Below are 27,535 nucleotides of genomic sequence, written 5' to 3'. Positions count from 1 at the left end.
ACTCCGGCTTCCTCCCACTTCCAAAAACATGCACCTGGGGATAGGTTGATTGGCAACACTAAATTGGCCCTAGTGTGTGAATGTGTGTGTGAATGTTGTCTGTCTATCTGTGTTGGCCCTGTGATGAGATGCCGACTTGTCCAGGGTGTACCCCGCCTTCCGCCCGATTGTAGCTGAGATAGTCTCCAGCGTCCCCCGCGACCCCCAAAGGGAATAAGCGGTAGGAAATGGATGGATGGATGGATCTTTGTACTTGTCAGACAACATTGCTGCTTTTATAGTGGGGCTCTGTTTGGGAGGAAAAACAGCTATTTGCTGACCTCTAGTGGCGTTTTGGTCGTATCCCCCTTGAACTAATGTATCCCAATGCACAGTACACCATGATCTATGCGTGCTTGTTTGCTATAGAATGTTACATTAGCAAAGTTTTGTATTTTTCATTTTCAAAACGTTCAAATGGATGTTAAATGTATCATGTAATAAAAACGATGTAACCCAACCTAAGCAATAAAATAAGCAGACTCACCAAGCGTGTCATTGCCCTTAATGATCGATATGCATTGGCATATGACTTGAATCGATGCATTCGACAATCTGCTAATCAAGAGCTGTGTCGTACAATTATTCGGTCTGCATCCATCCCAGCACGGGCCCGGAAGTTGTTTGGGGTTCCCAGGTAAAAAAAAAAAAAAAAAAAAAAAAAAAGCAGAAGAAAATCCGAGAGATGCTGCCGTCGCTTGGGAAAACAAACAGCTATCCAGGCACTTAAAAAAGAGGGAAACAAGGAGCGGTGACCAGGTAAGAAGGCTGTTTGCGGACTTAGCTCAACGCTTGCTATCATATAACCTTTATAGACTATTATTTGCAAGTACACCGTGTGAGGTTTTTTTTTTCCGGCGGAGTTGATCGCGGGTGAATGCCATTTGTCGTGTCGGTCGGCTGCCATAGCAACGGCGCGCAAGAAACATTGAACATTGCATGGCAACGACTATACTGTTTTAATGTGCTCGATGGTGGATGACAGCTGCATGCAACGATGTGACATATCTCGCCGCCGTTTTCGCGCTGTTTGGGTATACCGAGTGGCTCAAACAAGTGGGAAAATGTGTCTAAAGGGAGTGTATAATTCACAAATATGACTACGAGTCGCCCTCCTTCGGAGATAAAGGATTGTGAGAGTGTGTTTTTCTCCCCCAGCCAGCCGTGCCCTGGTGTGACTGGCGCGTCTGCATCCGAGCCTGTTGCTCTCCAAGCGGCCAAAGGCAGCACATTCATGCTCCCTTTTTACCTTCCTCTCATCACCAGTCCTATGTGACGCTTTAATAAGGTCTTACATCTCCGCCACAAATAGAATACCTTGATGTAACACAATATTCAACAAGACCCTACACCCCCAGGGAGCCTAGCACCCAGGGGTGCCCAAAGTGGGGCCTGGGGGCCAAAATATGACTCGTCAAGTAGCTTGATTTGGTCCGCCAAAGGGTGTCTTCCCAAATGTAATACAAATTCATACTGACCTTTTAAGCTCACTAGCTCACAATTCACTTACTATGAATTGATTTACGTGGACCCCGACTTAAACAAGTTGAAAAACTTACCATTTAGTGGTCAATTGTACGGAATATGTACTGTACTGTGCAATCTACTAATAAAAGTTTCAATCAATCAATCAATCAATCAATCGAAGGAGTTGCCCCGATTTGATATTGATAACACATAGTTTTGTAACGATACCATCATTTTGGTACCGGTACTAAAATTATTTTGATACTTTTCGGTACTTTTCTAAATAAAGGGGACCACAAAAATATTGCATTATTGGCTTTATTTTAACAAAAAATCTTAAGCTACATTAAACATATGTTTCTTATTGCAGTTAAGTTCTTAAATAAAATAGTGAACATACAAGACAACTTGTCTTTTAGTAGTATAAGTCAACAAACAAAGGCTTTTAATTAGTCTGCCGACGTACGCAGTAACATATTGTATCATTTATCATTCTATTATTTTGTCAACATTATAAAGGACAAGTGGTAGAAAATGAATTATTAATCTACTTGTTCATTTACTGTTAAAATCTGCTTACTTTCTCTTTTAACGTCCATCCATCCATCCATCTTCTTCCGCTTATCCGAGGTCGGGTCGCGGGGGCAGCAGCCTATTCAGGGAAGCCCAGACTTCCCTCTCCCCAGCCACTTCGTCCAGCTCTTCCTGTGGGACTCCGAGGCGTTCCCAGGCCAGCCGGGAGACATAGTCTTCCCAACGTGTCCTGGGTCTTCCCCGCGGCCTCCCGGTCGGACGTGCCCTAAACACCTCCCTAGGGAGGCGTTCGGGTGGCATCCTGACCAGATGCCCGAACCACCTCATCTGGCTCCTCTCGATGTGGAGGAGCAGCGGCTTTACTTTGAGCTCCCCCCGGATGGCAGAGCTTCTCACCCTATCTCTAAGGGAGAGCCTCGCCACCCGGCGGGGGAAACTCATTTCGGCCGCTTGTACCCGTGATCTTGTCCTTTCGGTCATAACCCAAAGCTCATGACCATAGGTGAGGATGGGAACGTAGATCGACCGGTAAGTTGAGAGCTTTGCCTTCCGGCTCAGCTCCTTCTTCACCACAACGGATCAATACAGCGTCCGCATTACTGAAGACGCCGCACCGATCCGCCTGTCGATCTCACGATCCACTCTTCCCTCACTCGTGAACAAGACTCCGAGGTACTTGAACTCCTCCACTTGGGGCAAGATCTCCTCCCCAACCCGGAGATGGCACTCCACCCTTTTCCGGGCGAGAACCATGGACTCGGACTTGGAGGTGCTGATTCTCATCCCAGTCGCTTCACACTCGGCTGCGAACCGATCCAGTGAGAGCTGAAGATCCTGGCCAGATGAAGCCATCAGGACCACATCATCTGCAAAAAGCAGAGACCTAATCCTGCAGCCACCAAACCAGATCCCCTCAAAGCCTTGACTGCGCCTAGAAATTCTGTCCATAAAAGTTATGAACAGAATCGGTGACAAAGGGCAGCCTTGGCGGAGTCCAACCCTCACTGGAAACGTGTCCGACTTACTGCCGGCAATGCGGACCAAGCTCTGGCACTGAGCATACAGGGAGCGGACTGCCACAATCAGACAGTCCGATACCCCATACTCTCTGAGCACTCCCCACAGGCCTTCCCGAGGGACACGGTCGAATGCCTTCTCCAAGTCCACAAAACACATGTAGACTGGTTGGGCAAACTCCCATGCACCCTCAAGGACCCTGCCGAGAGTATAGAGCTGGTCCACAGTTCCACGACCAGGCCGAAAACCACACTGTTCCTCCTGAATCCGAGGTTCGACTATCCGGCGTAGCCTCCTCTCCAGTACACCTGAATAGACCTTACCGGGAAGGCTGAGGAGTGTGATCCCACGATAGTTAGAGCACACCCTCCGGTTCCCCTTCTTAAAGAGAGGAACCACCACCCCGGTCTGCCAATCCAGAGGTACCGCCCCCGATGTCCACGCGATGCTGCAGAGTCTTGTCAACCAAGACAGCCCCACAGCATCCAGAGCCTTAAGGAACTCCGGACGGATCTCATCTACCCCTGGGGCCTTGCCACCGAGGAGCTTTTTAACTACCTCAGCAACCTCAGCCCCAGAAATAGGAGAGCCCACCACAGACTCCCCAGGCACTGCTTCCACATAAGAAGACGTGTTGGTGGGATTGAGGAGGTCTTCGAAGTATTCCCTCCACCGATCCACAACATCCGCAGTCAAGGTCAGCAGAACACCATCCCCGCCATATACGGTGTTGATAGTGCACTGCTTCCCCTTCCTGAGACGGTGGATGGTGGTCCAGAATTGCTTCGAAGCTGTCCGGAAGTCGTTTTCCATGGCTTCCCCGAACTCCTCCCATGTCCGAGTTTTTGCCTCTGCGACCGCTGAAGCCGCACACCGCTTGGCCTGTCGGTACCTGTCCGCTGCCTCAGGAGTCCTATGAGCCAAAAGAACCCGATAGGACTCCTTCTTCAGCTTGACGGCATCCCTCACCGCCGGTGCCCACCAACGGGTTCTAGGATTACCGCCACGACAAGCACCAACTACCTTGCGGCCACAGCTCCAATCAGCCGCCTCGACAATAGAGGCGCGGAACATGGTCCATTCGGACTCAATGTCCAGCACCTCCCTCGTGACATGTTCAAAGTTCTTCCGGAGGTGGGAATTGAAACTCTCTCTGACAGGAGACTCTGCCAGACGTTCCCAGCAAACCCTCACAATGCGTTTGGGCCTGCCAGGTCTGTCCGGCACCCTCCCCCACCATCGCAGCCAACTCACCACCAGGTGGTGATCGGTAGAAAGCTCCGCCCCTCTCTTCACCCGAGTGTCCAAAACATGAGGCCGCAAATCCGATCAAGTCGATCATGGAACTGCGGCCTAGGGTGTCCTGGTGCCAAGTGCACATATGGACACCCTTATGCTTGAACATGGTGTTTGTTATGGACAATCTGTGGCGGGCACAAAAGTCCAATAACAAAACACCGCTCGGGTTCAGATCTGGGCAGCCATTCTTCCCAATCACGCCTCTCCAGGTTTCACTGTCGTTGCCAACATGAGCATTGAAGTCCCCCAGTAGCACGAGGGAATCACCCGGGGGAGCACTCTCAAGTACTCCCTCGAGTGAATCCAAAAAGGGTGGGTACTCTGAGCTGCGGTTTGGCGCGTAAGCGCAAACCACAGTCAGGACCCGTTCCCCCACCCGAAGGCGGAGGGAAACTACCCTCTCGTCCACCGGGTTGAACTCCAACGTACAGGCTCTGAGCCGGGGTGAAACAAGAATTGCCACCCCAGCCCGTCGCCTCTCACTGCCGGCAACGCCAGAGTGGAAGAGAGTCCAGCCCCTCTCGAGAGAACTGGTTCCAGAGCCCTTGCTGTGCGTCAAAGTGAGTCCGACTATATCTAGCCGGAACTTCTCCACTTCGCGCACTAGCGCAGGCTCCTTCCCCCCCAGCGAGGTGACGTTCCACGTCCCAAGAGCTAGCTTCTGTAGCCGAGGATCGGACCGCCAAGTGCCCTGCCTTCGGCTTCCGCCCAGCTCACATCGCACTCGACCTCTATGACCCCTGCTATGGGTGGTGAGCCCATTGGAGGGGGGACCCACGTTGCCTCTTCGGGCTGTGCCCGGCCGGGCCCCATGGGGACAGGCCCGGCCACCAGGCGCTCGCCATCGTGCCCCACCTCCGGGCCTGGCTCCAGAGGGAAATCTGGGTCCTTGTTTTTTATTATTCATGGAGGTCTTCGAGCCGCTCTTTGTCTGATCCCTCACCTAGGACCAGTTTGTCTTGGGAGACCCTACCAAGGGGAATAAAGCCCCCGGACAACATAGCTCCTAGGATCATTGGGACACGCAAACTCCTCTACCACGTTAAGGTGGCAGCTCAGAGAGGAGTCTATCTTAAAATGTAATAATCACTTCTTCTGTTGTTCGATACTTTACATTAGTTTTGGATGACAGCACAAATTTGGGTATCAATCCGATACCAAGTAGTTACAGGATCATACATTGGTCATATTCAAAGTCCTCGTGTCCATATTTCCTGAGTTTGTAAACATAATATACATTTAAAAAAAACTACCGTAAAGAATATGTTGTGAGGCCAAAAAATATAGACGTAATCATCCACTAGGCCACCTACTCAGTGGCCTAGTGGTTAGAGTGTCCGCCCTGAGATCGGTAGGTTGTGAGTTCAAACCCCGGCCGAGTCATACCAAAGACTATAAAAATGGGACCCATTACCTCCCTGCTTGGCAGTCAGCATCAAGGGTTGGAATTGGGGGTTAAATCACCAAAAATGATTCCCGGGCGCGGCACCGCTGCTGCCCACTGCTCCCCTCACCTCCCAGGGGGTGAAGAAGGGGATGGGTCAAATGCAGAGGACAAATTTCACCACACCTAGTGTGTGTGTGACAATCATTAACTTAACTTTATAGTAATATCGACTAGATACGGGCCTGTACTTGATATCATTACAGGTGTAGATCCACCAATGGCGTTCGTTTACATTTTGACGCCGGTGAGTGGTGTGTAGTGAAGCATGTTTAGCTATTCCTCGTCCTGCAGGGATGATAATTGTAAGAAATGTACTTTATTTGTCGCCATGGAGGCGAGGATTAGTGATTTAGAAGTAGCTAAAACACTGCAGACGGTGGATGGACGTTAGCCGCTAGCTAGCTAGCCATGTCTTAAAGCACCTCTTCCTGAGGGCGTTTGAGTGTTATAACTTCACCTTTATCTTTAGTTTTTAAGCCAAAATGCGTCCGTTCTCCCTTTTCTGTCTACACACTGTGTCTGCTTGTAAGTACTCCGTGATTGTGTGCTACCTAACATGCTCCTCTGCTCGTAAACCAGCAATGTCATGACGTTTGGATTTAATGTCAGTTTTTCCCATGTTTACAAACATATCGTCCATGCCTGAAAGGTGATTGGCGGACAATTAGGACGTGTGGTTGTGTGTCCAGGGAAGGGAGAGAAAACGTGTTGTAATTGTGCCGTTTGTTATCATAAGATTGGTAATAAAAGTTTAAAATAGCGTCAGACTTTGTGATTTCTTCTGGGGGCTACAATACATTTTATTACTTTAATTTGTTATCAAGTAAAAAACATCAACAACCTTATTTTCAAGGTGTAGCGGTGATAACAATTCAGTGGCAGCACACCTCATTGAATTACATTTAGGGGAACCTTGATATCAATCCATCGGTTTATATATAAATATTAGTTCTAGGCTTGCAGCGTGTTTACTAGTGCAAAGCTGGACAGTCAGTTAACATCGAAATCTCTTCCAATAACCACACAAGCTTGGTCTTTTGAATTCACTTACAAAAAGTAAACATGGTAGGCTATATGGGCTAATAAGAGCTAGCAGCTACACAACAGCTAAGCACACAATAGCACTCAAGCTGGACATACGTAATAATCATTCAACAATATTGCAGTGTAAAACAGCACATTTGTTAATATGAACAAGTATCAAATATTACTTACAGATACGGAGTATCCAAGGCAGAAGCATATTGAAGAGTATCCATTAACAAACAACTTACTGTGTCATTGCTTAACTTAATTAATTTTTGTCATCAAAAACCACTACCTTTAACTTAAAAACAAGCCCCTAAGTCCATTCCAGACTGTTAATAATCAAAAGGTTAGTGTTTTTTTATACCTACTATTGTTATCTTACTTATCTCACTTGATCAAACCTTTTTTCAACATTCCACGCTACAAAATAATAAAAGTATGTATGATTCCTGCTGATATCAGATCAAATCAATATCAGTATCGTATCAGAAGTTCAAAAGTTTGGCGCACCCTTAACGCTCACTCAATCATGTTCGTAAGGCTAACTAGTTGTCTAAGTAATTGCCATCCATCATTGTTAGTGGTACTAGTTATAGGAAATTTTGGCTACTGTTTCACGCTTAAAATTGCTGTCATTGGCTAACGGCCGTTGTCACATTTTCACTTTTGCCTTTGAAAGAAAAACGTTTGGGCAACCCTTCCCTTGACCTCCACCAAGCTTTTAATCAAAAACAGTCACATGTGAGTCTCAAACAAGTTATATGTGATTTTCCGTATTTGATTGAGAATAGTTACCAATCTGGATTCAAATTGTTTCTAGATGACAGTGATACTTTGTGGATTAATTTAATTTTGAAAGGGTTTACTTGGGAGTCAGTCAGCAAGAGGTAAGGAATAGTTTTGCAGGTGGTTTTCAGTGCCCTTGCCAATAGTGGCAGACTGGCAACATAAGAGAAAGATAAGTATACTCAACTCACATAAAGTGAGTGATATGTTTGGATGAGAGCCAAATGCAATGACCAGTAACGACCCCATATTGTGGGGTCAGGATGTGCCATCAATTATTTTTGTCAGAAGCTCTTTGCATGGCTGTAGAGGTTTCTTAGCATAACCATACTGATGGTCCATTGGCAGTTAAGAAGAGTGGCTGGTAGCCTAGTGCGGCCTCAAAGGGGGACATGTGTAAGCCCCCTGGTCCAGCCCCTTCTTCTGTTTGTCCAGGTGTTATGGAGTGAGACTCTACCAACATACACATGGCACAGAGTCACTGGCTGGCCTCCGTTACACTCACCCCTACAAATCTTACTATCATTCAGTTCACGGCACCACTGTAACCCGCCTGGCCCTGCTTCCTCTTTTTCAAACCTGGGTTTTCCTGAATAAGATACCAGAATGGTAGGCACAAGCTAAAAGCCAGAGCTGTCAACTCTTAAGGTGTTAGAGAGTGAGGTTTTACCAACATACACATGGGACAACCTCCGTTACACTTGCCCAACACAGTTCTGGTCATTGAATTGTCTTAGTACTCAATCCAAACTAGATGTACTATCTGAGTGGTAGGGTTAGCTTCAGTACCACATCTAAGGTCTGGCGGTGAGTCCTGGTTAGCTCTCTTACATTGCCAATTTGACTATGGGTTCTACCTGGATGTGAGGTCGAAATAAGCTCCCAGCAAAAACTACTTCCACACATGGACCATGAACTGAGGTCCTCAATCTTATACATATGTTTGTAGGTAGTCTTAAGAGGTGGTCTATGAGGAGTCACGTCACTAAGGCTTAGGGTATAATTTCTAGGGAGATTAAATGTTTGCTTCCAGAAAAACGATCAACAGCGGTCATGAAAATAATTTTGCCACTGGCGGACAGATGTCCAGCCACAAAATTTACTGCAATGTGGAACTAGGGTTGTAGAGGGAATGGGTACTGAGATCGGAGGTGGATGGACTTGTTCCTGGTACACTTTGCACGCTAACATGAAGCTCCTGAAGTCCTTGTCCAAGGTGGGCCACAAAAAATGCCTCTTGATAAAATAGCTAATCTTGTTCATTTCTGGCTAGTAGGCCATGCAGAACTATTGGGCCCATTTCAGCACTTGGGTATGGACTGCTTTACTTAGGGGCACTTGGCCTACTCCGACTCGATGTCCGACTCCATGGCGCCAATTATCCATGAAGGTGGTAGGGGATGCTGAACTGATTAGAGAGAACCTCAGGTTTAATACTGTATATCCAGAGCTAGAGCTGTGGGTGAGTTTAAACTATAAAAAGCAGAAAAACAGGGTCCATCTAGCTTGACAAGTGTTTAACTTTCTACCAGATGGGATGTATGAGAGATGTTTGTCTGTGTATACCAGGAGTGGTTGGTCAGTCCCCTCCAACGGGTGTCACCACTCCTCCAGGGACATTTTGACCACCAGCCGTTTTTTAATCCCCCGCGTAGTAATTTCTCTCTGCTTGGGAGATGCACCTAGAATAAAAAGCACATGAGTACAGCTCTTGATCTTCATTGCTTTGAGGCAACACTGCTCCTACCCCAGTGTCGGAGGTGTCCTCCTCTACTATCTCTAACATAAATGTGTGAATGTGGAGTGAGTGTCGAGAAAAGCTCTATATACAGTGGGTCTGGGTTAGTTTTTACCTCTTCCGTCACTTAAAACATGAGTGAAAAATGTGTGAAGAATGCACTGCCGACTTGATAAAACCTGATAAGTCCAAAAGAGCAAGCGAGGATAGAGTATTATCTGCTCACAGATGCTACCTGGTGGCTGATTGAGCACACTGCAGCTAGGCCTGGATAGTCCCACTCCTTAATGCTTCAGTCGCATGCCGGATTCTCACAGGAACGAAGCAAAACAAAATCCATTATTACTATGTACTGCTGGATTTGGATCGTTGCAGTGGTAAGCAGCTGCTTAAGTTCCTGGAATGGTGTTAATACAAAGAGAGGTGCTTTTCACAAGGCTGACATTTCCAATATACTATATCTGCAATAAAAGTTAGCCAACCAGAGAGAATGCTGGCGTTTCTTACTGATCTTTTGTGTTTGCTACTATGCCGCCGCCTTTATTTTCTCTCGGTCTGCCTCGATGCAACCTTTTCCCAAAATATAGTCCTAGAATGACACTACTTCTGCATAGACACTTTTGGAGACAATTTTCCACTTTGACAAACAGATTGGTTTTCCAACATGGGAAATCTGTATAATAAGTCAGAATATCATCAAGGTAAAAAAAGACAATCCCCAAGAAGTCTCTCCGCACGTCGTTTACACAAACTGGGAAAATGGCCGGGGCATTAGACAGGCCAAACAGCACTATAAGATATTTGTAATGCCCCAAGGGTGTGTTGAATACTGGTTTCCACTCATATTGGTCTCCTTTATGCACTAGGTGGCATGCATTGCACAGATTACGTTTTGTGAAGACTTAAGCTCCTTTTGAGTGTCAAAAGCAGATGTTAGCAGGGGCATTGTGACGATCTGTCACATCAGGTCTAACTTATGTTTCCTTTATTTTCTACATTTGTTTATTTCTACTTCCTGTCTATCTCCTTGAGCGCTTTCCCCCCCTCACCTGTCAATGATTGGCAGCCTGGCCACACCCGGTCATGGTTGCCAATCAGGCTACTATTTATGCGTGCCTCGCCCTCCAGTCAAGGTTTGAGGATTATTTAGTGACTAATATATGTTTCTGACTGTTAGCTGCATGCTGTGTGCACCAAGGCTCAGCCTGTGTTTACAAAAATTAAATACCTCTCTTATCTGTACGTCGTCCCCTTGTCCCCTGCATCTTGGGGTCACAACTACTGCAGCCATGCGCGTTCGTGACAGGCAAAGGGTATTCATTTTGACAAGCGATATTTTTTAGCGCTATGTGGTCTATGCAGGGTTTAAGGGTGCCATTTTCTTGGTCACATAGAAAATCCCGCTGCCATTGGGGAAGAGCTGGGGTGGAATTATCCCTGCAGCTAGGGAGTCCTTAATACATAGCTTTGCGCTTGGATTGTATACTCTCCCAAGATGAAGAGTGGCCTCCAGAAGGAGACTGATACAACAATCATAAGGCCTATGAGGTGGAAGGGAAAATGCCTTACATTTACTCAAAACTTGATTCAGTTCAAAATAATCAGGGTGATATAGGACAAGTTTGCTGGAGCCATGGTGGGTGACTGTGACCAACGGGTGGCCATCAATGCGTTTGCCGTGAAGCGGCCCGCTAAAGGCTTGAGCGACATAAGTTTGATTACCAGGTAGACATAATTTAAATTAGGCTCTGCTCCAGAGTCTTCCAGGGCTGACATGGTTAGGGATTGACTGTTAAACAGTAGTTGTGCGGACAAAGACAGACGGGCATGGGAGTTGAAGTTAAACCCATCCATCCATCCATTTTTTTATAGCGGCAATTCTCTTTAGGGTCACAGGTAAGCAGAAGCTTGTCCCAGCTGACTTCCAGCGAGAGGCCCTTAGATGGTTAGGGCAATCCTGTTGGAAATGTTCCCGTTCAATTGGGGTTAATCTTGGCTAAGTGGTGTTTTGACGAGAACTAATGGTGGGGTGGCTCTTACCAGAAGCTTGGAAATCTCATACTCACAGAAACAGGTGGTCGGGATGTTTTTTGATGTCGTTCAAGTTAGCCTGGGCAAGATGGCCTAAAAATAAGGTGTCAGATTTTTTTTACAAACATTTTTTTACACTTTTTAAAGAAAAATATAGGCTATAGATGACAAAGATAATTCAAAACAACGAAATAACACCTATTTTCCTCCTGTAATTGAATCACCAGCTGTTCTTTTGTTGTAGGCAATGCACCTAAAAACTACACACTGTAATTTGAAAGGAGAGTTGTGTTTACATTCACATTGAAAGCTGCACCATTTTCCTCTCAGTACTGAATGACATGTTTCATTAGCTCTAGCTTTTAAAAAAAAAGCCACAACTTACAGGGATACATAGCGATGTGCAAAGTGACCGCTTCAGTGATCACTCTCTATCGCCACCATTTCTTCTCATACATGGGGCCTTGGTTAAATAATTGCACCAGTAAGCTGCTTTTTAGCTGGAGTTTGGTGGTTGTAAGGGTGTTGTTACTTTCGGGAAGAGTGACATTTCTCTCACTCGGCTGGATGCCTCTGTTTTAGATGTTGGAATTAGGCTTAACGTGTTGCTGCCTTTTGTTGCAATGGGCTTTAGACAAACAGCATGCAGCAAGCATTCACAAACCCACACCAGTTCCAAACCACTGACGAGACTATTCCTTTCTTAGGAACAAACATATATAACAACATTTATATATGTTGTTGAACAATCATATTGTCACGGCTCGTTACACCAGGCCTTGCCTTATTTTGAGATTGTTAGTGTTTTTTCATGTTTAATGTTAAGTTCCTGTCCTGCACACTTATTTTGTTGTTCCACTTCCTTTTTGAGTCTCCTACAGCAGCTTTATGTTGTCTTTATTTTGTCTCCCAATTTAGTCGTCGCTATTTAAGATTATATTCTGTATGGATGCTGTTGAACGCTGTACCCTCTTCTGAGGCTTCTAAGTACGTTTGTTTCTTAAAAGTCAGAGGTTTTGTGCATTCCCTAATGCAATAGTGATTGTTTGGCTCGCACCTCGCTGCACATGTGCCTTAGTGTTTTTATCTTTGTTTATTATATATCTCATGCCTACACGCTGTCTACCTTCTGCATCTTAAATCACAATCTTCGCTATCATGCGACCCAAGCGTCACAGAATCTCCCGACCACAAAGTGATTTAACGGAAGTGTTTGACGAAGAAATGGAGGAATTTGAGAGGAGAATGTTTGAGGGCATGGTGGCAGAGGCACGACTCTTCTCACCAGAGGTTCTAGAGACCTTGATGTGGGGTCCAGATGGTCACCTGATTCCAATAGACTCGTTTTTGCCAAGTGCCAACCCGCCTATCGTCGAAGAAGGCGGAGGCATTCTCCAGCATCTTCGACACGCCGATGGGACGAGCAGCCCACTCAACTTTCTCCGCTGCAGGTGGATCAAGCTCAGCGTCCCTCCACAGATATTAAATTAACAATAACTGACCACCAGGAACATTTTTTAAAGACCAGATTAGCAATTGTTAGCAGGTTTTTCTTGTTTTTGTTTTATTGTTTGTGATTTTTGTCTTTAATATATGTATTTTACAGTGTACATTTTCTTTTTTTTTAACATTCATTTGAGTTTGAAGGCCTATACAACTTCCAAAAATACAATCACATATCAAATGCCCCCACCCAAAAAAAAACACACAAAACAAAACAAACAAAAAAAATGAATAAAGATATATAAAAAAAAAAACAAATAATAAATGTATATATCATTTTTGAAAGATACATTATATGATTGATTGATTGATTTTTGCAAGATAAATTGTATTATAAAATAATATTTAAAAAAAATACATCACAGTTAAACCAAATTCAAACGTGTGACTCATCTAATTTTTTTTTTAAACATCATTTGACAGCTCTGTAGTTCATACACATCAATATACAATACAAACCACAAAGGGATGTGGTATAGGCAGTGTTGCAAAACGAGAAATTATGGGGTTTGTTGCATTCTTCAAGGAGAAAACCAGCAGTGGTTTAAGTAACCTTGCTAGCACCCAAACCCAATTGTCATACAAACTACTAAATGATTATAGAAGTTTGAGATCATTTACAGTGCCCAATACAACTGTGTGCAATGTGGTGCTAAAGGGATTTACTGCAGGCCTATGACTATGCAATGTTCCTGCCTGTAGTTTTAACTCCTCCTGCAGTGGAGCAGCTAATATTCATTGGCAGTCCACAATGCAGATGAATAAATACTGAGCGTGCACTCCGAACCTCAACACCTTCAACTGATAACTAAAGGGTCCTATTTCCTGTAGCCTTGATAGCTGCAAGTATTTTCATATGGTTAGTGTTCACATAGTTTTATTGTAATGTATGTATGGCGTTGGATAGTGCCACCTAAAGTTCCACAAAAGTGATATCTAATGTCTGTCTTTAATGTTGTGCAGATGCAGGCATCTGGTGAAAGAATGAATGCTGGGGACTGCAATGGATGCTCTTATGCATCAGGTAAATAAATATACAATATGTAAGACAGCGTATTTGTTCACTTGTGTCATCAGATTTTATTATACATTGTCTCTTTCAGGCAATGGTAGAGAGTCAACCACGGAGCAGGACTTTTACGGTCCAAACGGTCAGCATTCCTCAACACCTTGCTCCTTTACTGGTCAGTCTGTTGACTGCTTTGGCATTATATTTATTATACCTATGAATGTATATTCAAAAGGTTGTGATTCCCACCCCCTGTACAGAACACTCTATCAAGGTGGAGCTGTGCAGCGAAGATGGATCACCACAGCCTGAGAACAGAGGGGCTGTCAGAGATAGTAGCTGTGGGGATGACAGAACAGAGCTAAATGCAGAAGGGAGTGCAGAGCACACTGGGGTCGGACAAGGTAATCTTTACAGTGAGATGGCCACTTCCAATCATGCTTCCCCTGGACCCATTCGGCTTGCCAGTGGCAAGCTCCAATGTGATGTGTGTGGGATCATCTGCATTGGACCCAATGTGCTGATGGTGCACAAGCGAAGTCACACGGGTGAGAACACACCTGCAAACATTATAAAAACCCACAAAAACAATCTGGTGTATGCTATCCAATGTAATGATAAATGCACTGATTCATAAATTGGGGAAACAAAACAACCACTAAGCCGAGGCATGGCACAGCCTCGACGGGAAAACTCTTCAGGCCAAATCTCAGCTGTCTACCTGCACCTCAGGGAAAAACAGCACTCATTTGAGAACAAAAATGTACATATTCTGGACAGGGAGGACGGATGGTACGAGAGAGGCGTGAGGGAAGCTATCTATGTCAAGGTTGAAAAACCATCCCTGAACAGAGGAGGTGGGCTGCGACACCACCTATCTCCCACTTACAACACTGTCCTTTCAACCATTCCCAAAATACTCTGCGATTTAGCCTCCTACAAATAATAGGAGTTAGAAACATTCTGGTCACAGAAGGTGAACAGAATGCCATTTGTGCCATTTGTTTACAACTGAATGGAATGCTTATGTGGAGAATTCCGACTATTTTTGGACTGGTCGATCCACAGCGATCGTTCGGCCACACAATACCTCAACGCTAACAAGGTGAAAATACACTTCAACGACTGTTGTTGGCTTTGACTGTTAGGATTGCTCGTTTGCAACAAAACAGTTGTATTTCTCACTACAATAGGGCGAAACCATCCTTGCCCAGGCACGCCCTCATGGTTTTGGAGTATAAATATTTTGGGTTTTGGCACCAGCCGCTAGACTAGATCTAACCAATGTAAGTCTAAGAATAGATCTGACCAATCTAAGCCTATGAGCATGAATCGATGAAGCCTACTCGGATGAGAGGCGAAACGTCTTCTAAGACAAACCAAACAGTCCAGTTGCGATCGATTGAATGCCCAAAGATTACAATGACCTGGATGAATGAGAACATCCATAGACATCTATAAACATCTCAAATAAATTGTGCACATTCTCGTCATCTCCTTCATGTGTTGTTTAGGTGAGAGACCTTTTCAGTGTAACCAGTGTGGAGCGTCCTTTACCCAAAAGGGCAACCTGTTACGCCACATCAAGCTGCATTCTGGAGAGAAACCTTTCAAATGCCCCGTTTGCAACTACGCTTGCCGGCGGAGGGATGCCCTGGCTGGACATCTAAGAACACATGCAGGTAGAATGGAGCGGAACAATGCTATCTTACAATATTTACTTCTTGATTTATTTATCATGGACAGTGTACAGGTGAAACTAAAAACAATTGAGTTTTGTGCAAAAGTTCATTCATGTCAGCAATTCAACTTTCAGTGTGAAACTGATATGTGATATAAAATCATTACATGCAAAGTGAGATATGCCAAGCCAGTATTTGTTACAGTTTTGATGTTCATGGCCTACAGTTTTAGAAAACCCCACATTTTCTGAGATGTTCATAAGCTGTAAGCCATAATTATCAAATGTCTATTATGAGTCTTTGTCATATGTTAGTGTCACTTTGTAAATCTAATTGCTGGAATAAAAAAACTGTTGCACAATTTTATTATTTTTTTAGTTTCACCAGTATTTTAATCAACATTGCTTTAAATGTTTCACAATTACCTAAAAGGCTATTTTTCATATGTTGTCCCTAGACCAATCTTAAAATGATCTACCTGTATCGGCCTTTCCAAGCTTTCAAGGTTCTAGACCTAAGGCCGTGGGCTGAGCCAGGACAGGTGGTGCACTTTCATACGCACGTCCGACTACAACCTAAGTCTCTCCAAAAATAGCTTTATTTGCAAAAAAAAATGTTTTCTTTCCAACATTCCATCCAAGGTTAACAAAAACAACTTTAACTACATACAAAGCTATAAACAAAACTAAGGCTCAAGTGTTGCGTGAGAAGTGGTCAAAAAAAAATTTCACCGCCAGTCTCTCAACCCCGACATTTGTCCAATCAGTTTCACCTGTGCGCCCCTATATGGTCTCGTCACAGGTGCTGTAAATGACACAGAATGTAAATGACTTTCTAATTAAAAAAATAAATACATTTAACTTAATATATGCAGTACCAGAGAAATATAAATAACACAAAAATGGCTACCAAAACCATAATGACCAACACCAAAGTGCAGTAGCACAGTAGGCCCAAGTAGTCATCAAACACCACCACAATGACCAACACCAAAGTGCATTGATTGGTTGATTGATTGAGACTTTTATTAGTAGGTTGCACAGTGCAGTACATATTCCGTACAATTGACCACTAAATGGTAACACCCGAATAAGTTTTTCAACTTGTTTAAGTCGGGGTCCACTTAAATTGATTCATGATACAGATATATACTATCAGATATATACTATCATCATAATACAGTCATCACACAAGATAATCACATTGAATTATTTACATTATTTACAATCCGGGGTGTGGAGGGGGTAGGGAGAGGGGGTAGGTTTGGTTGTTATCATCAGTCATCAACAATTGAGAACAGAGAAATGGATATTGGAACAGTGTAGGTCTGACTTGGTAGGATATGGACAGCAAGTAGTGGGCAGAGAGAGAGAGAGAGAGAGAGAGAGAGAGAGAGAGAGAGAGAGAGAGAGAGAGAGAGAGAGAGAGAGAAGAAAATGTATCTGCATTTGATTGTTTACATTTGCTTATTAACAATCCGGGGAGGGTGTTAGTTTAGGGTTGTAGCTGCCTGGAGGTGAACTTTTATTGCGGTTTTGAAGGAGGATATAGATGCACTTTCTTTTATACCTGTTGGGAGCGCATTCCACATTGATGTGGCATAGAAAGAGAATGAGTTAAGACCTTTGTTAGTTCGGAATCTGGGTTTAACGTGGTTAGTGGAGCTCCCCCTGGTGTTGTGGTTATGGCGGTCATTTACGTTAAGGAAGTAGTTTGACATGTACCGGTACTTCGGTATCAGGGAGGTGTAGCGGATTTTATAGACTAGGCTCAGTGCAAGTTGTTTTACTCTGTCCTCCACCCTGAGCCAGCCCACTTTGGAGAAGTGGGTAGGAGTGAGGTGGGATCTGGGGTGGAGGTCTAGAAGTAATCTGACTAGCTTGTTCTGGGATGTTTGGAGTTTAGATTTGAGGGTTTTGGAGGTGCTAGGGTACCAGGAGGTGCATGCGTAATCGAAAAAGGGTTGAACGAGAGTTCCCGCTAGAATCCTCATGGTGCTTTTGTTGACTGGAGAGGAGATTCTATACAGAAATCTTGTTCGTTGGTTGACCTTTTTGATTACCTTGGTTGCCATTTTATCACAGGAAAGATTAGCCTCTAGAATGGAACCTAGGTAGGTGACCTCATCTTTCCTGGTGATAACAATGTCACCCACTTTTATAGTGAAGTCATTGACTTTCTTAAGGTTGATGTGGGACCCAAATAGGATGGATTCCGTTTTACCCAAGTGTATGGATAGCTTGTTGTCAGCGAGCCAGGTGCATGTTCTACAGAGTTCAGCACTGAGGATTTTCGCCACCTGTGACTTGCAGTAGGCCCAAGTATCCATCAAACACCACCACAATGACCAACACAAAAGTGCAGTAGCGCAGTAGGCCCAAGTATTCATCAAAAAACAAATAATTAATTTAACTTAATATATGCAGGGCTACAGAAATATAAATAACACAAATGGCTACCACACTACCTAAAACAGTAAAAAGATTATGCAGTGAACAAAGCAATTCAAGGGAAAGATCAGTAAAATTAACATCACAAAAACTAAAATAAACTATAGGACATGTATAATTATCACATGTATACATACAACGTTATGATAACTTGTACGATCTTTGTGGCATCAGAAATTATCAAATATAATGCTGTTTTGATTGACATAGTCATCATATACAGTATATATTAGTTTAACATGTTTATTATTGTAATTTGCATTAGAGTAGAATTATATTGCATCATAATGAAAGCTCTAAAATTTTGATTACCTTATCTTAGCTCCTGTATAGTAAAAATATTACACACAGCTCTCAATATGATGCAGTGCAGATCTGCATACTCCTGCAGACGCCACCCACATGAATATAATAGATACTAGTAGCCCATTTATCGAGCAACAGAGACAAAGTCAGAGTAGACCAATGAAATGAAAAGATATATCATTTAGAGATGTGCCGATCGATCAGTGGATTTGTGAAAAAGTATGTGATCGCCTTTGCCGATTTATGTCTTTGAGTGCCAATCACAAACACCGATCTACTCTGGCTAACACTGACTTTATTTTTATTTGGCTGTAATTATGGGTCTCCATACACAGTGTGAAACCGCTCCCCTAAGCTAATAATAATCACCTCCATCACAGCAAATAAACTTAATTTCTTAGTTAAGTATCATCATTAAGTAACATTGTCTCTGGAGGACGAGGCTAAACATGTTACACACCGAGCGCAAGCCAGGAGAATACATACTAGTAGCAAAACTAGCTTTTTACAAATTCAGGGGTTATTGTGTACTGTTGACTTTTTTTTAGCTCAAACAATTATATGTAATAAACAACAATAAGGAACTACTTAAATATTGCGTTGATACTGTTAAACTGTCAATAGCTATAAACATAAATAAATAGAAAATGTACAGTTAATACATGTGATCAGTAGCAGTATTGGTATCGGCCGATCTCACTTATAGATAATGGGTTTTGGAATCAGCTTGATAAAACCCTCATCGGAACATCCCTCATATTAAAAATATACGATTGTAATTTTTGATCATAAAGCTCTTGTATTACTGTCACGGACGCTTTATGGGTGAGTCGCAGATAGATGAAGAAAAAATATCTACATGTTATTTAAAGTGGACCTATTTTGCAAAACCAACTTTTCTTACCTATTGGTACCTTTTTTTGTGTGTTTTGGATCTGCATAAATCAAGCGATGAAGGCATGGTGGAGATATTTATAAAACAAGCTTGCCTTCCTTCATACTTCCTTCAACGTGCCGTTTGGAATTTGCATAACTTGTGATGTTTTTCTAACACGTGACTTCAACGGATATCCCACAAAACAGCGCATCCTATAGAGACGGTCAGAAAGCGGTATGAAGATGTCTGTAAAACAAAATCTATGAAAAATTGATTGGTTTACATAAAAATGTTATGTAGACCACAAGGAAGTGTTTTTAATGTATATAAAAAAATATATAACTATGACCACTTTAATACAAAGCTGATGTCTGACCTGCTTTTTAAGTGAAATATTTTCAAACACAGATTTAAGTGAAATCACTTTTTTATCTTATTTAGTGCCATTTAGATATTTTGTTTCATTTGTATTCATTGTCTCTGTGCATGCAGTTATCATGTTCCCATGTTGCTCTCAATTATATTAACCACATTTCCTGATTGGACTTCAATAACATTTGGTTGTGACAGTAAAATGTGAATAAGACCAAGGGTAAAAGAACCTCCAGTATATACAATATATAAATTATAATGATAAATTGCTATGGTTATGGTTTTAATTTATTTTGAATATGCATAGTACATCACATATTTCCAATTTCTCATTACAACAATTCCGAAAAGGGGGAAAAAAGGAAAAAGCAGAGCTCATTTAATTCTATCCCTTTTCCATTCCATAGCAATTTCCTACACATTTGTTTCTTCAATTCAGATTCTCAATCTGTAACACAAATATAATAAATGAATAAAAAATCAATACAGTTCTCACACTGTAAAAAAAAAAAAAGTTGAGAAAACGCACATTTTCAAGGCAACATGATGCAACAAGATTTTTGCGTTCTCTCAACTTTTGACTACTATTGTTGACTTAACTAAGATTTACAAGTTGAGATAAGAGTTATGTGACATATGACATATGACATATGTGACATATGACATATGTGACATATGACATAACTCTTATCTCAAATCTTAACTAAGATTTACAAGTTGAGATAAGAGTTATGTGACATATGACATATGTGACATATGACATAACTCTTATCTCAACTTGTAAATCTTAGTTAAGTCAACAATAGTAGTCAAAAGTTTAGAGAACGCAAAAATCTTGTTGCATCATGTTGCCTTGAAAATTTGCGTTTTCTCAACTTTTTTTTTTTTACAGTGCATGATTAAATGGGTAAGTAAGTTGTGTTTCACATAAATAAGATGAATAAGATTATCTCATTTTCAACAAGGTTCAAGATGCTCATGAACTACAGCTATATGATGTACAGTATAAAAGAGTATACTGGAACTCCATAACATTTCCTCATTGTTATCACATACAGTATTCTGCATGTGATAACAGTAAGTGATGGAGGTAATTTCATCTGAAATTCCCACCCCCTCAGTGAAGCTCAGAGGAAATATTTATTATTCTGCGAAATGTATTGTGAGGCACATGACAAAATATGACCTTTAGCATGCTGTGAAAACAGGAAATCCTGACTGGACTTGATAGACGTTTGTCTACCCTCAAAAGTTTTTTGTAAGAAAATGTTCTTTTTTTTTTTTTTTTTTTTTTTTTTGTGTCCTGTCCAGCTTCTCAGGCAAATCATATAGTTGATGTAGATGCCCATGTCGGCTGTTCAGATTTACTTTACAAAAGAGAAGTGTAGGATACTTCTCTTGTTGCCTTATTTGTATTTGACTTTATTAAATGTATTTATATTATCATTTAGTGCAGCCGGGCCGGAGCAGGAGGGGATAGAAAGAGAAAAAAAAAGAAGACAGAGGGGGAAATTGTGGGGACAAGAGGGGGATTAGACAGAGAGACAAAAACAACAACAGCAAACAACAACAACAACAACAACAATAGAGCAACATCAGCAAATATGACATGTACAAATATGATGGTAAAAGTAATAGCAAATAAGCAGTTAGCGAAAAATAAAAAATAATACAGAAATGACAATGAGCATTATTACACTACAAATGGATCAATACAAATACCAATAGAAATAGCGCTATTGATAATGAACAATACCAATAATTTACCTTTATTATCAACAATACATTTGTTTAAATGCAACAATACATATACGTAATGATAACTTGAGATACGAAAGAATGCAGAAAAATGGAGGGGGAGAAAGAGAAGCAACCTACATTAACCTTGTAGATTGTTATAGTCACAATAGGTTAAGCTTTGTCAGTGTGCCATGTGTTACACCCAGTTTACCCTAGGGCAACAACGTTAATATATGTTTGATGAAACGTGATTATGTGCATGAGTGTAAGTATGCATATGTACTTGTATATGTACAGAATGTGTATATGTGTTTGTACAGTGAATGTATATGTACAGTATGTGTATGTGTATGTTTGTATATTGAATGTGCGTGTGGATGTACAAACATTAGGTAGGTAAATATGTACTGTATTTGTGTATGTATGTGGGAGCGTAGGTTCCTATGTACGTATGTGAGCATATGTGAATTTGCATGTACAATACATTCGACTCCCAGAGTGCGTGGGAGCCAGAGCACGGCCCCATCACCCCCGAGAGCCCAACCCACAAACAGGAGGCGTGGTGCCCAGGGAACCAGGGACCACCGCCCCCACGCAGCCAAGCCGGCCAGCGACAGGAACCCCAGAGCCCGACCCACCGTACCGCCCACAAGGGCCAGCAGCAGGCCGCAGACAGACGCACCCGGCAGAGGACAGGGCACGAGAAAAGCAGGGGACAGCCAGACCCCAAGCCAGCGAGAGACCACACCAAGAAAATGTTCTTAAAAACGGCATTTTGCAAATTGATGGTTTACGATAGTAGACGTTGAAATGGCGGAAATCCAGGCTTAAAAAATAGTAAAGCCAAAAAATAAACTTTTGTTTTTCCAAATAAAAGCAACTAACATAAAAATAATCAAGTAGTCAGTGAAATAATTCAAACCTGTGACAATTTCAGTAAATTATTATTCATGTTTTCAGTAATAGTTTCTTCTTGTTGAATGGGTTATAGTTACATAATCAAATACAAACCGTATGTCATTATCCATTGTGAAGATTAGAGATTATTTTCTTCCTTTTTTTTTTAAATTGCAGTTTCTTCACCGTTGGGGGGAAAACCTTTCAAGTGCAGCTACTGTAGTCGCAGCTACAAACAACAAAGCACATTGGATGATCACCTAGAGCGCTGCCACAGTTTTCAAAAGAGCCATGACCTGCAGGCTGCAGTCAACACGCTGACAGAACAGCACGGTAACATAACACACAAACACCAAAGAAAAAAAGTCCCTGCATGACTGTTAATGCAAATTTATTCAATGAGCATTTTACCAATTAGCTTGTTTGTGTGTAGGTGGTGAGTCGCTAGATATCGAGCCTATAGCCAAACCTGCACTGGAGCCGTCCAATGAGAAACCACACTTTGTTGATAGATTAACTGCTAGCATCACCAAACGAAAGAGGTCGACGCCACAGAAGTTTCTTGGTAAGTTTTTGTTTATCAACTGTGCGGTCAAAAAAACAGTCATTGTCATGCTTTTATTAATTATAAACTTTAAATGAGAAGGGCTGTGTGCGTAATGATATACAGTGCAGTATTCACAGCGCTTCACTTTTTCCACATTTTGTTATGTTACAGCCTTATTCCAAAATGGAATACATTAATTTTTGTCGTCAAAATTCTGCACACAATACCCGAAAATGACAATGTGAAAATGTTTTTTTAAAAACATTTTGCAAATGTATTAAAATAAAAAAAACGTATAAATCACATGTATATAAGTATTCCCAGCCTTTTCTCAGTACTGCATCTTTGTCGGCAATTAAAGCCTTTTTGAATACGATGCCACAAGCCTGGCACAGCTATCTCGAGGCAGTTTTGCCCATTCCTCTTTGTCCATTACTCTTTCTAGCACCTCTTAAGCTCCATCAGGTTGGATGAGAACTGTTGGTTTTCATCCATGTTGTCAGGTGCATCAATGATGTCAGGATTAAGCAAATGCTAGTTTGTACATAGTTTTTTTATTCTTAATAAAATTCCATCCATCCATCCATTTTCTACCACTTGTCCCTTTTTGGGGTCGCGGGGGGTGCTCAGCTGCATTCGGGCGGAAGGCGGGGTACACCCTGGACAAGTCGCCACCTCATCGCAGGGCCAACACAGATAGACAGACAACATTCACACTCACATTCACACACTCGGGCCAATTTAGTGTTGCCAATCAATCTATAACCAGGTGCATGTTTTTGGCAGTGGGAGGAAGCCGGAGTACCTGGAGGGAACCCACGCAGTCACGGGGAGAACATGCAAACTCCACACAGAAAGATCCCGTTTGAACTCAGGACTTCTCAGGACGTTCGTATTGTGAGGCACATGCACTAACCCCTGTTCCACCGTGCTGCCCCTAATAAAATTGAATAAAATTGCAAAATAAAAATAAAAAAATCTTGCGAGGCTGTAACATAACAAAATGTGGAAAACTTGAATCGCTGTGAATATCTTCTGGATGCACTGAATAGCAGATTCTTCTTTTGCAGAATTTTAATTTACAAGTTAGGCAGCACGGCGGTCCAGGGGTTAGTGTGTGTGCCTCACAATAAGGAGATCCTGGGTTTGATGCTCAGGGTCTTTCTGTGTGGAGTTTGTATGTTCTCCCTGTGACTGTGTTGGTTCCCTCCAGGTACTCCGGCTTCCTCCCACCTCTAAAGACATGCACCTGGGGATAGTTTGATTGGCAACACTAAATTGCACCGTAATGTGTGAATGTGAGTGTGAATGTTTGTCTATCTATCTCTGTTGGCCCTGCGATGAGGTGGCGACTTGTCCTGGGTGTATCTCGCCTTCCGCCCGAGTGCAGCTGGGATAGGCTCCGGGGGCCCCGCAACCCAGTAAGGGACAAGCGACAGAAAATGGATGGATGGATGGAATATACAAGTTACAATTATGTTTGATTACAAATGCATGCGCAGAAATACAAAAATCCATGCGCAGATGCAGGGGGGCATGAATTCCAATTAAGAGCACGTCTCGCCAGAACATCGGCTTAAGCACTTGGCAAGCGAACAGGCCTATTTGTAACGAACTACCTCGTAAAGTTGCAATTTACCACACTAAAAAACAAGTATGCCTGATAGAAAGCGCGTAAGTGTAAGGCTCCACTTACATTGGATATGCCATTAACACCCCCAAATTTGGTCATTAAAAGTACAACTAAAATACATTACATTCAAAAAGCTAGTGTGTAATAAGTACAATACTTACAGTCAGGGTCACCGAAAACGGGGGGTAAAGGAGACGGATTCTAGGGGCCCATGATGGAGGGGGGCCCAGAGAGGCCCCTAATGATGATGAAATTATAATACAGAAAAAATAATGACACTGTGTTGGGGGCCCTGTAAAGATTCTTTTCATGGAGCCCAAAATCCCTAGCGGCGCCCCTGCTTACAGTATACAAGTTTTCGAAGTTCTGCTTAACAGATCCAGTTTTAGTGAAACACTAAGCATCATGTAGCAGTAAGTGCTAAACAAGAAATACAAACTACGAACATAATAAAACGATCACTTACAATGTCTGCTCTCACTGCTTTGATAACTGATAGGAGTTCATAGCTTCTCGTTTAGATGAAGAATTAATCACAATCCACACGAAGGGTTAAAAGAAAAGTTGCTGCCTGCAGACACTGTCTTCGGTTGTGTGTCCTTGTCTCCATCTCCGGGTATAAATTGAATGTCACAGATGGACAACTTCTAGATTTACGTAGTAATTCTCCAATTATCCAGATGAGAGGCATGATTAATAATCTGGAATAAATTTGATGAGTTGAGACGCGATGCAGCAGTAGCAGGACATCGGGGCCAGCTCACAGTACAGCAGCAGAGGGCTAGTTAGCTGTCTGTTATCAATTCACCGCTAAAAATAGTTTGTCAGTGTTAATAACAATATTGCTAATATTTTGTAGATATTCAGGTCACGATATGTAAATTGTTGGCGATTTTTGGATGGTTATTTAGACGCTGTTTTGGGTGGAATAGAGAGCCCCCATTGACTCCATTGTTAGTGGACTTTTTATATATTTATGTATTTATGACTTACAAAGCATAAAAAAACAAAAAAAAACATTATCTGTTCATGTCTTACATAGGAATTGTGAAAGATAGACAGCACATGGCGCTCTAATTTTTGCATATTTTCACTATGACTGATCTGCTGATATCCATCGCAACGTCATCCAACCCTGACTCTGCGGAAATTGCCAGAGACATTCGAAGCGGACTTTTCAAAATGGCCATCTGAAATTGTGGCATTTTGTGATGTTTAGACAGTATTTTTACATACTTTGCAGATTGTAAGTACAATTGGATATGATTTAATGGATCCAATGAAACACAAGTAAGCATATAAAGTAAATTTGTTTTTTCACTCTAATGGTACTTTTAAGACCATACATGCACCATAGCCAATTATGCAAATTGTATGATCACATTATTTGTGCCCCTCCACCCCTTTCCGCAAATAGACTGCCAATCTGTGAGAAACACTGCATTCTTCTGCATTTAAGAATGGGTAGCAAGCATGATTCAACATAGCTCATAAAGCAAAAGTTACCATTGAAAAAGGTCCAACACTCCAACATATAAAGGAAAAATAATTAGAAGCCCACATGAGCACTTTAATGTTGGAGATAAGGAAAAACCCTGTAGGGAAGAACTCGCAAACAGAACCAAATCCGAAATGGTGTGTGCGCTTTTGGACATGTTTATTGTACATATATATATATATATATATATATATATATATATATATATATATATATATATCGCATAGTTTGAGTGAATGGCCACTGTTGTCTTTCTCCCAGCTGACAAGTACATCCATCTTGACCTTCCTGAAGCACCTTATGATTTGTCCTCTGGTTCAGAGAGGGACGGGGAGCATTTGACCCCCCAGCCAGCTAATGAGTGCACTGGATCGGGCAAGAAACAACTGCAAGACTCCAGGAGGAAACTGTCTCAAATCCATCCTGCCTTTTTGTCTGAGCTGCGCACCGTTATGAGCTCCATCCAAAGCAATGTACCTCCTCCAGGAGCCTCGAGCGGACTCACAATGGAGCCTCTGGTACTATCGGGTCAAGATACAGGTGAAGGGTGCGATGGTCAGCCCTCAGCTCACAGCCACACCACCTCACCCAACGGATGTCCAGACTCTACAGACACAGAGAGCACAGCTGAAGAGCACAACACAAGGGCTGCAGCACACACAAGTACCTCCAACAACAACCAGCACCTCCACTACCAAACCCTAGGACTGCCCCACAGCCTTCCCACCTCTAGCCCCAACCAGGCCAAAGAAATGGACCCAGAGTGGGACAGGGCGTGCCCTGCACCCCTCACTCCAATGAAAAGGAGTGCTGGCTCTCCATTCCCCTCCAGGGAGACGGTGCAGGTTCTGCACAGGGACGGCCAGCGCCTACGCTCTTTCCACTGCCGCCACTGTCACATCCTCTTCCTGGATCACGTCATGTTCACCATTCACATGGGCTGTCATGGCTTCCACCAACCATTTGAGTGCAACATCTGTGGCCACCGCAGCCGGGACCGCTACGAGTTCTCCTCGCACATCAGCAGAGGAGAGCACCAGGTGGCATGAAGTGAGCAGGTAGGGGCGAGATGAATGGACGTGACTGTTTTACTCAGAACGTCGCAGGCTCATGTTCTTTCTGCACCAGATCCTATTTTCAATCTCCAGTGTAAAAATTTTAATTTGAGGTTTTATTCTGGCGTTATCTACTTCACTAGAGAGAGCAGAATTTAAAAATTAATGATATACTACGATTGATTGCTATCTCTTACTAAATCATCTGGCAAAATGTGATTTTGCTTAAAAAAGTGCCTTCTTGGAGGATTTCCTCAAAAGTAAAAAAAAAAAAAAAAAAAAAATGCTGAAAAAAAGTTGACTAGACATCTTTTCCTACAATTGAAGTTGCTTCATGAAACGGTGGTGTGCACAGGCAGTAAAGAAAGCACCGTGTTTACATTTTAAGAATTGTATCAGGATGCACTATTCAAAGTGTGAGGCGGGCCTCCCCTAAGAGTTGTTAGAAGACACCAGAGGAGGCAGGGCAGTTTGGAAAAAACATTTTCGAAACCTAAGCTAACTTCAGTTATGTTTAAAGTAAGGCTGTTAAGTTAACGCATGTGATTATTCACAAAAAGTTAGCGAATTAATCATGTA

The 27,535-nt window shown here is 42.6% G+C and overlaps 1 protein-coding gene across 1 annotated transcript; it reads left to right on the top strand.

Annotated features, from left to right (window-relative positions):
- Nucleotides 1–716: 716 nt before the first annotated feature.
- ikzf4 (IKAROS family zinc finger 4) lies at nucleotides 717–27,270 on the top strand. The gene is made up of 8 exons (XM_061986029.2): nucleotides 717–798; nucleotides 13,854–13,914; nucleotides 13,994–14,074; nucleotides 14,160–14,447; nucleotides 15,414–15,581; nucleotides 22,401–22,556; nucleotides 22,657–22,788; nucleotides 26,163–27,270. Exons 2-8 carry the CDS (start codon nucleotides 13,854–13,856, stop codon nucleotides 26,948–26,950), a joined length of 1,674 nt encoding a protein of 557 aa, XP_061842013.2. The 5' UTR covers nucleotides 717–798; the 3' UTR covers nucleotides 26,951–27,270.
- The last annotated feature ends 265 nt before the right edge of the window (nucleotides 27,271–27,535 follow it).

Source organism: Nerophis lumbriciformis, linkage group LG01 (genome assembly GCF_033978685.3).
Source record: "Nerophis lumbriciformis linkage group LG01, RoL_Nlum_v2.1, whole genome shotgun sequence".
Taxonomy (NCBI): domain Eukaryota; kingdom Metazoa; phylum Chordata; class Actinopteri; order Syngnathiformes; family Syngnathidae; genus Nerophis; species Nerophis lumbriciformis.
Note: the sequence above shows the minus strand (reverse complement) of the source record. Positions and strands in the feature narration are given on the sequence as shown.